The sequence below is a fragment of the Dryobates pubescens genome, chromosome 13, assembly GCF_014839835.1.
Source record: "Dryobates pubescens isolate bDryPub1 chromosome 13, bDryPub1.pri, whole genome shotgun sequence".
In the NCBI taxonomy this organism is placed as follows: Eukaryota; Metazoa; Chordata; class Aves; order Piciformes; family Picidae; genus Dryobates; species Dryobates pubescens.
In genome coordinates, this window is record NC_071624.1 from 7,577,058 (window position 1) to 7,592,440 (window position 15,383).

The window sequence follows — 15,383 nt, forward strand, 5'->3', positions numbered from 1 at the left end:
AAGTCTGGTATTTTCTACAAACACCATCTCAGGTGCAATCTGTTACTTAAACACCTCCTCTACAAGAAAGTTTTTAATTTATTCAAAAAATACCCTTGTTATTAGCAGTCACTGCAAAGCTGGGAGCTTGTAAGGTCCTATCTGCAGAGTCTAAGTGCAGTGCCTATCTGACAAAGAAACAGGGACTTTAAAGGCTTCTGAGTAGCCTAGATGAACAGCTAAATCAAACAATTTTCTTTCTCAGTACTCAAATTCATACAATCATAGAATCATTTAAGTTGGAAAAGACCTTTAAGATCATCGAGTCCAACCACAAATCTAGTATTTTTATTACGAAAAGAGGCTTTAGCCTATGGTATCTGGGTTACTTTGTGAAATAGCTGTCTCTGCAGGGGAGAGAAATCATCTTTGTTGTGGGAAGGAAAGCAGGAACGTAGAATGTAGAATATTCAGGATTGGAAGGGGACCTTCAAAGGTCATCCAGTCTAACCTATCTCCCTTCAGTGATTTACATCCAAATAGAAAAAAATTATTGCTTCTGCCCATCCCTCATAAAATCATCTTCACGGCCCTCCACTCAAAAAGTTTCCAGAGATGGGGCATCTACCATGGAACCACTCCAAGTCAGGCTGGATGGGGCTCTGAGCAGCCTGCTCTGGGTGAAGATGTCCCTGCTCACTCGAGGGGGGTTGGACTAGATAACCTTTAAAGGTCCTTCCAACTCAAAATACTCTCTGATTCCAAATCAAGGCTGGCTTGCATCAACAGAAACAAGGCGGGAGGTCTGACAATGTTGTGAGTGGAGGGATGTGAAGGTGATCTATAAGACCATCAAGTCCAAGCTAAATGTTTCCCAAATAAAATAACACTGCAAAAATTACTAAACCAAAATAGAATTAAGAAATACATATTTCAACTGACTAGTTTCATATAATATCTAGTTATAAGGACACATTTGCAGGCACAGGAAGCCTTTTCATTAAAAAGGAACTATGAGCTTTTTACTCTACTACAGCCAGTTTCAAAATTTACTCAACAACTACTGAAAGGGATTAGGGTTTCAGGTCTTACTGTTCTTTGTTGATGAATTAAGGGAATAATTGTAGGCCCCCACCACAGATTAAAAGCAATGCTTGTAAGTTAATGGAGTTTAAATAAACTTGCTTGTTCATTTTGAAAGATTATACTCAGTTTTATTGTGACTATTTTTCATGGCAGATAAATATATATTCCAAATTAATCACAGGTTTTCAACTGGGTGAGTTAAAAGAGAAAATTAAATGAGGCCGCAGAAATTGAACATCAGTCCCATTTATTGTGGAAATGGAAAATTCTTGCTGCTGCATACTTGATTCTGTGACTTGTTTGGAAATAGTGACATGAAAATCAGAAACCTGATAATGTGTTCATATCCTCGCTGGTAGGATCCTCTTTCAAAGCTTGCTGCTGAAAGGGGTACAATCTGTTCTGCTCGAACAACCTTGAGTGTTTCATAAAAGGCTGCTTCATTCTTCTTCTTCGCTGACAATAATAAATGTCCTAGTCTGACACTCCAAGTAGTGGACTTCCTATCTTTAGTGAGGAAAAAAACAAACAAAAAGCCTCTCAATTTTGGTTTTTTAAGCAGTTTAATCTGAAGATGCTAATTTGTATTAACATACACTGGAAAAGAGTAATTTGATCTGAGAGCTAATTAACTGAATTCTAGAAATACTGTATAAATCCAGAATTCCACCTCCCAAACAAAATCAGAAGAAATTTTCCCTTACTCAAAGACCATACAGTTTAGAATCAAATACATTCACAAAAATAAACTGTCAAAACCAATCTTCCACCCAGTAAACCCCAAGACTTAATTGAAGATGATTAGACTACAACATACAATTGTTGAGAAATACAAACAACTATTCATATTTTGATATCATAAGGTACCTGAAGCCAAATAATTTTCCAGTAAATCCCACCGTGACAGTTTCCATGCTGCTTCCACCCTGTAAGTGTTCAATTCAGAAATCCATTCAGACCTATTAAAAGAAAACAAAGACAATCAAAGTCTGTGCTCAACTGAATTTCCCATCCCATATGTTACTCCTACATCATATCAGCAAATATTCTTTATACAAAACTTCTTTTACTTGAAAAGAAGCAAGGTAAGCTTGCTTCTAATAAAACTCAATAAAAGCAAAGGATCTGCATTGATAACAAATAATAGCTGTGCACCACCATTCCACAAATTCAATTTCTAACTACTGTGTTTAACTTCTGTGGCACATTTTAAAAATTACCATCCTCCAACACATTTATCTTACAAGGTTACAGAATAGCTACAGAATCAGTAACATGCAAGACAATGATTGAAAGATTACATTTAACAAATTAAAGCACACACTGACACCACACATGGTGGAGGTAAGAAGTACCAGCGTTAGTGGAAGCCTTGAAATAAATAATTTACAAAGCAGTGAAAGTTTTCTGTCTTCACATTGCTAATTGGATGTGCTTGAGGAAAAGGGCTTAGGGGTGTCAAATGATGAAAAACTCAACACGAACCAGCAATGTGTGCTTGCAGCTGAGAAGGCAACTGTGTCCTGGGCTGCATCAAAAGCAGTGTGACCAGCAGGATGAGGGAGGCAATTCTGCCCCTCTAATTCACTTCCCCTGAGACCCCATCTGGAGTATTGAATCCAGTTCTGGAGCCTCCAACCCAAGAAGGACATTGAAGTGCTGGAGCAGGTCCAGAGGAGGCCATGAAGATGACCAAAGGGCTGGAGCACCTCCAATATGGGGACACGCTGAAAGAGTTGGGGCTGTTCAACTTGGAGAAGTGAAGGCTCTGGGAAGACTTTAGAGCAACCTTCCACTACCTGAAAGAGGCCTACAAAAAAGCTGGGGAGGGACATTTTACAAGGGCTTTTAGTGATAGAGGGAATGGCTTTAAGTGTCATATTAGGAGGAAATTCTTTACAGTGAGGGTGATGAGTCACTGGAACAAGTTGCCCAGGAAGGTTGTGGATGCCTCTTCCTTGAAGGTGCTCAAGGAAAGGTTGGACAGGGTCTTGAGCAACCCGGTCTAGTGGAAGGTGTCCCTGCTCATGGCAGGGGGTTGGAGCTAGATGGTCTTTAAGGTCCCTTCCTACACAAACCATTCTATGATGAAATAGACTGTGTGGCCTGCTGTAGAAGGGGTAGAGAAGATGATGCTGCAGGTTTTTCCATGTCTTTCACAAGTGACTTCTAATTGTCTGAAGTTTTGCTTATAATTGGTTATGGATTAATTTTATGGGGTTAAATTAGTAGCTGAACTAGATGACCTTTAAAGGTCCCTTCCAAGCCAATGCATTCTGTGACTCAGTGATTCTGTGATAATATTCTCAAGGTTTTATTTGGAAGAACCACATGGCACACAGAAGCTTTACATGGGCAATGCAGTGCCCCCGACTAAAGTGGCCTACGTTGGGGATAAGGAACAAAGCGTGTGGTTGAAAGAAGTTCAAGGCATTTCAACTTTGAAAACTGAAGTGTAACTTTGCATTTTACAAGCTTAGCTAGGTTTTGTTGCTGTATTGCAGACCTAAGTAGCTGAGAAGAGCTGCTAACATTAAAGAGTTTGCTGGAATTAAAAAAAACCCCACAATATAAATGAAATTTCAGAATATACGGAGTTAGTCTCAGGTATTTAAAGTTAGATGCTGCAACAAAAGAATGAGTTCTGGTATTTACTCTGCCACTCAATTTTCATTTCTAGTCTTACTGTTATTAAGCTGTAGGAATCGAGTCATACATGATCAAGTTACAGCTTCAATAGCTCAGCATTTTTAATGCAGCCTGGTCTAGTGGAAGATATCCCTGCCCATGGCAGCGAGGTTGAAAACAGAGGATCTTTAAAGTCCCTTCCAACCCAAACCATTCTATGATTCCACAATAAGCTTCAAGTGCCTGAGAATGTGCAAAACTTGCTACTGAGACACAAGGTGAGCTTCATATTATTCATATAAGCATTACATTTCATGCTTACCATACCTGTTTGCAAGCACTCCATTGACCTGAGTAATTACAGTAGATAACTGACCAAGGCCTAACATGGACTTCACTACACCATGATAATGAATAATCTAGAAACAGAAGGACAAGAAAAAAAAAAAAGAAAACAAAACAACAAAGCCAAATTAAAAAAAGCCCACACATACATTTATGAAATTCATGGCAGTCTGAAGGAAGAAATAGGCCCATTAGGATGCTTTTTATAGTTTAAAAGGACATAACCAATTGCACTGTAAGCTAAATGAATATTCAAAATGTCTTATTAACAAAGAAATCAATTATCAAAATGCACTTTACCACAAATATAGGTTGACAGTCAGTTATTAATACAGTTACCAAAGCTGTGAATAAAAATTTCATTTAAAGAAATGAACAAGAGGGAAAAAAGTCCCAAGAAGAAAATAATCCCAAAATTCAAAGCAATGTCACTCCTCATAAAAATGCTTTCCATACTCTGGGAAACAAGTAGGGTCATCAAAACATTTTATTTACTGTATCTGTTATCAGCTGTGCTAGATAACCTCTACTTTATAGGAAGTACAACAAACCATAAGAATACCACAGCCTAGGAAACTTCTACCCATTTCCATTAGAAGCATGTTTCAAATATAGAACGGGTAATACAGGTCTTCAGCTTTCTTTCTGCATTTAACATCACATCTCCAGATATTCACTTAGGCACATAAAAAGCATCATGAGTTTCCAGAACTGCTCAGATTTACAGTACCTGAAATGTTATAGTCTAAAAAAAGGAGGGGGCGTGGAAGGCAAGTAATTATAAGTTTTCCTTAATCCATTTCTAATTGCCCTTATATTATTTTCCCTGGAAATCAATAATCAAATATTGCAAGTCAGAATTACTGTGAATAAAACCTGTGGTAATTTGCTCTTGGCGTGTACCAGTACCGACTGAAACGTCAACAATCCAATTCCAGACCATCCCAGGCAAAGGCTAAACTTACTTAGCAAGCAGTCCTAGCAAAAAAATGGATACAAGCATCCAACTATTAACCAAAGCCTGAAAATTACAATGTAAACCAAATAGAAGACTTGTTTCAGCTCATAAACATTACCAAAAGCAATACTTATTCAGCAACTGCTACAATAAACTCTCAGGTTCCCACTGTATTTTGTATTCTGATGAGGTATTTTTGTCTTAGTCTCATGTTTGTTCAGTAGATTTAAAAAAGAATTTTATATAAATGTATGTATGTATAAAAAAAATAAATAATAATTTGTGTTGCATTTACCTGATCAGGTTCTAGTTGGATAGCCCTATCATAACAGGCTGTTGCATCCCTTAACAAGCCAATGCTTTCATGTTCAAGGATTTGCTCTTTGAGAGATGGTTCGGCTTTCCGAATTGCACTGACTCCAGCTACTCCATCTGGCTCATGCATAGCAGCATACAATTTCTGGATCCAGAGAGAAATGGAAATGCACATTACAAACAAGTCCAAGACAGGAAAAAGGCAATTTATATATATAACATGCTCAGAACCACACATCTTCTTGGAAATGGAGAACTACACTGCAGGACTTCCTGACATTCAGTTTTCATGGAAAATGACAGCTTTTCTGGGCTGCTTCCAAAGTTGAGCCCTACTTTTCCTTAGCATGCTGTAACACTATTGAGCTCACACTATAGAAAGAGTGAACACATCAAGTTATCTGAAACAATCTGCACAAAGGGCAAAATATATATCCTCTTATTACATGATAAAGTTGTATAATACAAAGCTGCAGATTACTTAAGGTAGAAAAGCAACATACTAAGATTTTCAATTTGAAATGTTAATGGCGAATGTAAACCACAAGGAATTACAAAGAGGCTCATCCCACAGGTTAAACAACTTCTTGAAAATAATTTAAATTGTTTGCAATGCCCTTAACATTAGGTCTTTCTCTACTTTAGAGAAAGCCACTTATCTTTCTTTGGCTTTTTTGTTGTCGTTACAGATGGCTGTGTTTCCTCAGAAAAAAAGGGCAGATTTAGCTACACTTTCCACAAAAAGACCGTTAATTATTTTCAAGATTTTACAGTCTTTTATTATACACTAGAAAGCATTCCTTCTTTTTCATACAGGAAGCATGATAAACAAAGGGATGCACTAAATATTATGAAAGACAGGTGACTAAACACTTGTAACCATCGGAAAGAGCCTGACTACGTTTTTTCTTCTGCTCTTCAAAGAATTTGACAGGTTTGACCATTTGATCAAAGCAAAACAACAGGGCTTTATTCATCTAGGTCCATTTTAATTTTAAAATAAATCAAACCAATACAAAAAATAATTCAGAACCTGAAGAAATCCAAGATGCTCCTGAATATTTTGTTTCTTCTCTGTGATGAATGATTCAAAGTGCATTACAGCCCTTGTGTAAGCCTTCGAACGAAAGGAAGCCACAGCTAGAGTGTCCTGAGGGATGAGGTCCAGAAAACGTGTCACATTTTGATATTCTCCATAGTCCTCACTTGATGCTACAGGAAAAAAGACATTTTAAAGTGTTTGTCCATTAGGGATTTCAATTCTAAGAATTATCTTATACATCAAAATTTAGTTAATTCATTTCACAACTTAGAGGGATAATGTGATTAAAGAACACTTTTTTCCCCCCTTCTGTCAACAATAATTTAAATCATAACTTAAATATTTAAATTTAAGTATTTAAAACAATCTGATGAACTTCCTACAGCTTTCAAGAGAGGATGGAGTAAGTTAAACTCAACCTTTGGACAACTATCAAGAAATTCATATTTAATTTTATATCTTCATTTCTTACAATTGGCATTCAAAACATTTGATCTGGGGTGGGAGGAGTGTAAATCCCAATATGATAGTAAGAAATCAAAGCAGATTATAGAAATATTACATTTGCAATGGCTATAATTCAAGTGGCAAATTTAAATACTTATTTGGAGAACATAAATGCCACTTTATATAAAATAAGCACCACTCACTTTTTTGACCACCTCTGTCTTTGTTAGACTTGCCAGTACTCTTCTCAGAAGTAAGTATTTGGAATTTATGTCTAGCCCACTGAGTTAGATGATCAAGCATGGAAAACACTGTCTGTGTGCTCAGCTGACTCAGATCAGATGCACTGTCTTCAAGTCTCCTGGTAGACTTATCGTCATGTTTCAGAACAGCCATAATCTCCATGTAAACCTATACAAATAAAAGACAGAAGTGCCATACAGGCATCAAAATAGTAGGAAACAGCAATTAATACACAAGTCAAACTGAAACACTAGATATTTTAATTGTATAATTTAATAATTTTTTACTTATTTGCAAGTTCTGTTTGTCCCACAGCCTTAAGGGGAAGAGACAGCAATCCACGTAACAACTGTTGTCAGCAGATGCCACACGGAACACAAAGCCTCTGAAAAGCACACTTTTGGATTTGGAATAACCATCACAATTGCTGACATTTTAGGTTCCAAGACACAATGAACGCTACTGCCCTTCTACCAAGAATGCAATACTTCAGAGTTTGAGAAGAGTCAAGTTATCTGATTATGTGGTCAGGCAGTGGAACAGGCTGCCCAGGGAGGTGGTGGCATCACCATCCCTGGAGGTGTTCAAGAAACGTGTGGACCTGACGCTTTGGGGCATGGTTTAATGGCCATACTGGTGTTAAATTGAAAGTTGGACTCAATCTCAGAGGTCTTCTCCAACCAAAACAATTCTGTGATTCTATGATCTACTGGCTACTAGGTCACAGATCTATTTTTTGCTTGTTTGTGTAAATACCATGCTGAAAGACCTGTTTGTTTTAGTCAACAGAACAAGTTAACACAGAACAGATGCTTACTATGGATGTAATTGTTCAGAGAAATCATCAACAGCTCTAGACATCCACAATGTTTAAACACACATATCTTAGCTGTGAAAGTTCAAATTAAGGGAATGTTTTTTTCCAGTCTCTTAGACTTCTGTTAAAGCAAACTGAAAGCAACCAGAGGGGATGAGTCTCTTCTCTCCCATCCTTCCTTTGCTACAAGGCACCTATGAATCCTGTTCTGCATGAATCTGGTAGCTGAACTGTTTTCCCATTTAATTTGTAAGTGTATGCAAGGGAGAGGAAAAACTATGAGTCTGAATTCTTGGAAGTATACAAGTCCAATTTATTCCTTGTTTGTGTTGCACTCACTTCCTCTCTGTAGCACTCCAGCTCTTGATGTTACTGCAGTCACAACTAACTGCCTAATACATCATACTAGGCCCTGCTGAAGAAATAGATGGAAATCCACATAAAAACAGTTCTACATGAACTTGTGTGAGTATACTAAAATCTTGGCAGAAATTTTCTATTACTAATACAGGAAAAGGGGTTTAACTCCTATATAATTTGCTTATGTAAGTCTACAGTCATTCTGCAGTGCTCTTAGGAAGAACAGTTCCTCAACATTCCTGTGAAGAACTTAGGCATCTCACCTCTTGTTGATCCTCTTGACTGCATCCCAACAAAACATAAACAAGGATGTGTGGAAGCAGATAAATTGTCACTTTATAGTCATTCTTCATCATAATACTGCAGCAATCAAAAACTTTTCTGGCAAGATCATGTCGCACCTATAGAGAAACATTATTTCCATTATCATTACAAGAGCATAAACACCTGAACAATGAATGGGTTGCTTTTTGTTAACAAACACAAATTCTGTTCCATCAAATAATTTTATGATATTTGTCTCCTACAGAAGGTTCATCAGACTTAAACGTGCAGCAGAGATGCCAGATGGCAGCTACTACTGAACATGCTAAATTCTGATATGACAAAAAGCATTACTTACATGTTCTACTTTTCTGTGTTTTCTACACCACTGTGAGTTTCTACTGGTCATAGAAAAAGCCTTAAAGGTGAGAGTCTGCTACTGCACTCACCTTCTCGGCCACCCTTAAAAGCTTACATGAAGTAGGAAACTATGAAGGGGGCTTACAAGAAAGCTGGGGAGGGACTTTTTACAAGGGCTTGTAGTGATAGGACAAGGGGGGACGGCTTTGAGCTGAAAGAGGTCAGAGATTTAGACTGGAGATTAGGAAGAAATCCTTTACAGTGAGCATGATGAGACACTGGAACAGGTTGCCCAAGGGAGGTTGTGGATGCTCCCTCCCTGGAGGTGTTCCAGGCTAGACTGAACAGGGCCTTGAGCAAGCTGGTCTAGCAGAAGGTGTCCCTGCCCAGATGCCAGAAGATATTATGGAAAATTCCCTCAGTGAAAGGGTCATTGGACACTGGAACAGGCTGTGCAGGGAAGTGGTGGAGTCACCACCCCTGGAGCTGTTAAAAGATGTTTGGAGGAGATGCTTAGGTACATGGTCTAACAGTAGTGTATAGGGAGATGTTAGGTTATGGTTGGACTCGATGACCTTAAGGTGTTTTCAACCAGGCAATTCTACGATTCGCTTACCTTTGTTATAAGGTAACCTGCCCAAGTTGCCGACCATTCTGCAAAATTATCACCTAATTTGCTTAAGTAAATAGGCTTCTTCATCTTAGACCAATTTATAGCCTTTTGATAACTCTTGTACCTGTAATTTTAAAATATCCATTTAATAAAACTATTTAAAAAAAAATTAGCACAGTAAAACCAGTATCACCTTGTTAATGGTGAAGTTCCCTAACTGGAATAATATTAGGGTTTCATCCTGTCAATCTTTTAAAAAAGAATTAAGAAAATACTTTCAGTAATCAACACCTTTTATTCTGGAGCTTCTTAAAGTACAACATGAAAGGTGGTTGTAGACAGGAAGGGGTTGGTCTCTTCTCCTAGGCAACCAGCACCAGAACAAGGGGACACAGCCTCAAGCTGTGCCAGGGGAGGTTTAGACTCGAGGTGAGGAAAAAGTTCTTCACTGAGCGAGTCATTCGTCATTGGAATGGGCTGCCCAGGGAGGTGGTGGAGTCACCGTCCCTGGGGGTGTTCAAGGGGAGATTGGACGTGGCACTTGGTGCCATGGTCTAGTTGTGGGGTCTGTTGGGACAGGTTGGACTTGATGATCCTTGGGGTCTCTTCCAACCTTGGTTATACTGTGATACTGTGAAATATGAACAATCTACCATCTTAGCAGAGTTTCTAGCTATACTTCAAAGAGTTGTTCAAATCAGTCTTAAGACTGAAGTTTGATAATTACTTGAGTACTGGTTTGGACAGGAAACATCCAGAGCACATGAGAGCCAAGAAATGAAGGAGTTTGTTTTCTAAACGGGCAAATCTCATCACAGAAAACAGAAAGGAAGTTTCTTGATTTTTTTTCAAATGTAGGTGCATAAGTAATTTGAAGTTTTCTTCATATTATTTTTATCATTCATTCAACAAAATGAAAAGTCAAATTAAAGCCCAGTGAGCTACTCCTGCTTCTACAAAGGTTAGCAGTAAAAGGACGGTAACAAATTTGAGTAAAAATTTGTGCAGAGGAAAGAAAACAGAAACAAAAGCTTGAAAACATCGTATAAGACAATGTCATGGGGACAAAGACAGATCCGAGCAAAGCAAGAGCTCAGAATTTTGCTTGTATAATTTCTAGAGAATTACATTCAAAGATGTGCTAATTCAGCTTTACATAAGGTGAATTTATTTGCATTTTGTATATACATATCACTCTTCACAGAAGAGTAACTATCACGAAACAAAATTAAGTTATTGCTAGCCTGGAGTAAAAACCAGAAAGATGAAAGTGGTTTTAAAGGTGTGATGAAAAAAACATTGTTGCAGCTGTCACATACCGTGTATTTAAGTGAGGTTCCAAGATCTCCTGCACATGCTCAGGAAACCTCCTCCAAAGCCTGGAGCCTGGGCAGTCAGTGTCTGTGTCTCTACAGTCATAGATAGACAGTAACTCCTGAAAATGCAGAGTTAGCAATGAAAAGATTTGATGATCACAGTAGTAACAAAAACTGGGGTATAGGGAGAAGCAATAAGACTGAAGTCACAGAATGCTTAATTCAGAAATTAGGACCACAAAGACTTTCACCCAGCACTGTTAATCCCTTATTACTAGGCAGCGGTGCTTTCAAGTAACTACTGATTCCCCAGATCCTCCAGTTGGTATTCAGACCACATAATCTCTTTCTTCACATCTGCCAATAAACCAGAAGATGGTCTGATTCCTGTTTGTGCATAAGCTAATGAAATTTTCTGATTCCATGGACTATATAGGGGGCCACTTACTTTCTCCTGAAGTAAGAAATTGCCCTGAAATTTTCACAAAGATATTTACAGTAATTAAAAAAGCCAAACAACAACCAAACCAGCTTGGAGTTGGGCAAACCAGCACAAAAGACTGGAGTCTGAAAATAAGGGTAGGCTCCTTTTCAGTTGCTTCCTAAAAGTGTAAGCAGAAATCTTTGTAGGAATACCTACTGCTTTTTATTTCTGCCTATGGAACCTGCACCATTCCTAAGTCAGTCTCAGGACTACTCCTTGAATCACTATATATGGACTGCTACCTATCTCTGAAACATCAGATCTCTCCTAAAATATGTGACACAAAAGCAGACAAAACTTTTATCTGACAACTCCCCAGAATTCTAAGTGAGCCCTGGGAATTCCAAAACTCAAAGTGGTACCCTAAATAACCTTTTTAAAGCTGTATAGGAGGTGTTTCAAATGCTGAAAATATGTACTTCAAAATGTACATTTATATTGCATAATTCTAAGTTCAGTGTGATAGGAAATAATTTGTGAAGAGAAAATATGAATCTAATCATATAGCTTACCTGAATGGCATATGCTGCAGAATCCTGAGCACGAACATTATCAGCATAAGCAAGAAATGCTCTTGTTAGTTCCATTAGTAATCCATAGGCAAAATTTGGATCCTCCACACCAGCCTCAAGCACAAACAGAGCACCAGTTTTTATTAAAACAGAGTAACAGCTGTACCTTTAATCTCTGAATAGTTACTTTGAAGCCTGACTCTAAACTGGTTTAGATGAGAAAGCAAGTACAGATTTTCAGAGGTTCTAAAGATAAGCTTTCCTACTCTCAAGTATTATTAAAAAAATACTTAAACTTTTAAACTCTTGTAAACTAATATAGTAACACTTCTTACCACAAATGTGAAGTGTTTTCCTTGAGTTTCACTTGTTGAAAAATCAAGCCTGCCAGGATCTATGGCTCCCAGTTCGCCTAAACATTCTCCACAAAGCAGACGGGCTTGAGAATTGGCATCCTGGCAGCCAATGAGAAGTACAGTTACCAGCTGGGAGATGACTGGCTCCACAGTTTCACTGTCTGTCACATACTTTATCAATTTTTCCTAGAAGGTTGAAAAATAAAAATGAGTTATTCTAATCTCAGAAATTTTCCATCTGCAACTGACTCTTACTTTTTATTTCATTTATCCATGACTTTAAGTTAGTGATTCTAATACTGGCATTTTATAACTATAGTCCAACTGCCCTAAAGTAACTTACTACCCTAGGAAGGGCTAGACAAATGAATGAGGGATTTGGGCCTCAATTAATCATGGTGTCCCAGCCAATATTTGGTTTCATTATCATACACTTCTTTACTAACTTCATTTTCTTTCTGTGTCTCATCAACCTCTCTTCTTTTCTACTTTTTCACTTAACTGCCCCTTCATTGCTTTCATTCAGCTCTTATCATACCTTCTGCTTCAGCTGCCATTTGTATCCTTACTACTTCTCATTTGTTGACCATTTCTTCACTCTTAGTCCTATAAAGCCCAGGGTTTGAAATCCTTTTATCAGTGCCCATCATTTTAATTGGGTGTCCTTTCTTTTTCATTTTGCCCCATCTTTCTCCTCTTTCACATTTAGTCCAAATACAGAACAAGTTTTCTCTTAATGTGAAGATGTTTTCCATTATTATTCTTAATGTAACAGGGTGCCCAAGGAAGTGGTGGAGTCACCATCCCTGGAGGTGTTCAAGTAGATGTGGCACTTTGGGACAAGGTCTAGTGGACATTGAGCTGTTGGGTAGAAGGTTGGACCTGATGATCTTGGAGGTCTTTTCCAACCTTAATGATTAAGTTTGATTTGCCTCTATTAGTTTGCTAGATTTCTAACTAAGCAAGGCATGGCAAGGTATTACTAACCTGAGCTGCAAGAGTTATTGCTTAGACAGAAATACACATAAGTGTGATCTCCCCCAGAAATATAGTCACAAAAGCCAGTTTGCAGAGAAGACGAGATTCCTTTAAAGTCCTTTTATTTTTTAGCAGAGAGATTCTCCTATCTGCGTGCAGCTGCTTTCCACACACAGAGAGAGAACACCAAGGAAACCAGAAAGGGGGCAACTCTCCCAGCAGTGCCCTGTTTTTCTATCCAAAAAACCTGCCTCTCAGCAGGGGCTCTTTGTCTTCCTGCACCTGGAATAGGTGCAGGGCTTCCAGGCAAGGGAAGCATCTCCCCGGCCCTCCTCCAGCTGCCAGCCCCGCAGGGTGTCTTATCAGGGTCTGAATCAAAACTGCCACCCTACTGAGGCAGGTTTTCTGTACCTGATTTCTATATAGTGTTTCCTTCAAGCTGGTAAGTGCATGAATACGAACATCCACGTTCTCATGTTGAATAGCTCTCATGGATAGCTGCAGTGCTGTCTGCAAGTCGGTGCATTTGGAGGACTCCTGGACAAAACAAAACAAAACATGAGAAGTCTGCATTACACATAGTAGGAAAACAGTTAAGTATCACCTCAAATAACACATGTGAGAACACATACAAACTACTCTTCCGCCTACATTCTCTGCAGCCCTGAGGAGGAGGACTTGTGGGTTGATGAAAAATTCAACATAAGCTGTCAATGGGTGCTTGCAGCCCAGAAGGCCAACTGTGTCCTGGGCTGCATCAAAAGAAGTGTGACCAGCAGGATGAGGGAGTTGATCCTGCCTTTCTGCTCTTGTGAGAACCCAGCTGGAGTACTGTGTCCAGTCCTGGGCTGTTCAGCCTGGAGAAGTGAAAGCTCGGGGGAGATCTTATAGAGGCCATTCAGTACCTGTAGGGGGCCTACAAGAAATCTGGGAAAGGACTTTTTGCATGAGCTTGTAGCAATGGGAGGAGGGGCAATGAAAGAGAGGAGATATTAGGAAGAAACTCTTTACAGTGATAGTGGTGAGACACTGGAAGAGGTTGTCCAGGAAGGTTGTGGATGCTCCCTCCCTGGAGTTGTTCAAAGTCAGATTGGACACGATCTTGAGCAACCTGGTCTACTGGAAGGTGTCCTTACCCACTGTAGGACTGTTGGAACTAGATGATCTTTAAAGTTCCTTCTAATGCAAACCATCCCATGGTTCTTGCCTACATCCATACACCACTTTCTTCCTGTTTATTTTTTAAAATGTTTGCTATATTTTTTATTTATGCCATCTTTGTAATATAAATTACTAAACAAGAACCTCCTTGTCTAGCATCAGAAGTCAAAAAATAATTTGCTACCTCATTCCCATTCAATAATAATTGCTACTTCCACCTATTACCTGTCCATTCTGAGAGAAAGCAACAAAAATGGATCATGAAGTGCTTCTAAAAACAGACACTTTGCTAGCTTTAGAAATAATATGGAAGAAGGATCAACTCAAAATTAACACAGTCTTATAATGTGATTATTGCTATTGCTCATACTTTTAATCTTACTATCTCTTTAGTCTCAAAAATATGAAAGTCAGTGTTCAGGGGATGCTACAGAAATAGGTCTGTTAAAACATGAGCAGATTTCACTCCTAAAGGATCAGAACCTGCTTCAAAGTATTCCTGCAAAATGCAAATTCTGTTTTGCCTTGGAGGCAGATAAATACTATTTCCACCTACCAATAAACTCCATGTGTTTTCCTTGTCATTGATCTGTTAGATGCTTAAAAAACACACCAAACAAACAAAATCTCATCAATAAATGAAAGAAGCTGTACCTTTCTGTATTCCTGAAGAACGACCTGAATTTCTTTCAGTTCTGGAAGGTCAGGCAGGAAATATATTTCATGTAAAAAGTCTCGCACTGCATCCCTAATAGTTACCAAATAAACACACAAAGAATCAGGGTAAACATTAGTTGGATCAGAAAAGTCTTGAAAAAGTAATTCTCTGTACCAGCATCAAAGATGCAGAAACAGAAAATCTAGCAGGGGAAGGTGTCTGAACGGGTTGTAACTTGGCCACAGCATCACAGATTTTTCATAGGGTCAATATATAAAAAAGCTTTTCAGATGAGGCTATCATCTAACCCCAGTTACAATTTCAAATGGGAATTTTACAGAACAACACACCATTTTGCAGAAAGACGAGTGTTCTCATCTCAGTGCTAGACAACTTTCACGTAGGGTAATCCCCATTCTGATTACAGGATTTAACTCATGTAACTGGCAATTATTTTGTAG

General features: G+C 38.5%; 1 protein-coding gene across 1 annotated transcript in view; it reads right to left on the reverse strand.

Moving 5' to 3' along the window:
- The window catches only part of ATR (ATR serine/threonine kinase), a 45,566-nt gene that overhangs the window by 12,663 nt on the left and 17,520 nt on the right, over positions 1-15,383 (reverse strand). The window contains exons 20-32 of the mRNA XM_054166614.1: positions 14,919-15,012; positions 13,515-13,640; positions 12,105-12,311; positions 11,770-11,883; positions 10,777-10,892; positions 9,461-9,581; positions 8,484-8,621; positions 7,004-7,211; positions 6,345-6,523; positions 5,292-5,456; positions 4,021-4,112; positions 1,933-2,024; positions 1,395-1,572 (exon numbers count right to left, since the gene is read on the reverse strand). Of these exons, the coding sequence (XP_054022589.1) occupies positions 1,395-1,572; positions 1,933-2,024; positions 4,021-4,112; positions 5,292-5,456; positions 6,345-6,523; positions 7,004-7,211; positions 8,484-8,621; positions 9,461-9,581; positions 10,777-10,892; positions 11,770-11,883; positions 12,105-12,311; positions 13,515-13,640; positions 14,919-15,012 (1,830 nt within the window). The remainder of the gene's footprint in view (positions 1-1,394; positions 1,573-1,932; positions 2,025-4,020; positions 4,113-5,291; positions 5,457-6,344; positions 6,524-7,003; positions 7,212-8,483; positions 8,622-9,460; positions 9,582-10,776; positions 10,893-11,769; positions 11,884-12,104; positions 12,312-13,514; positions 13,641-14,918; positions 15,013-15,383) is intronic.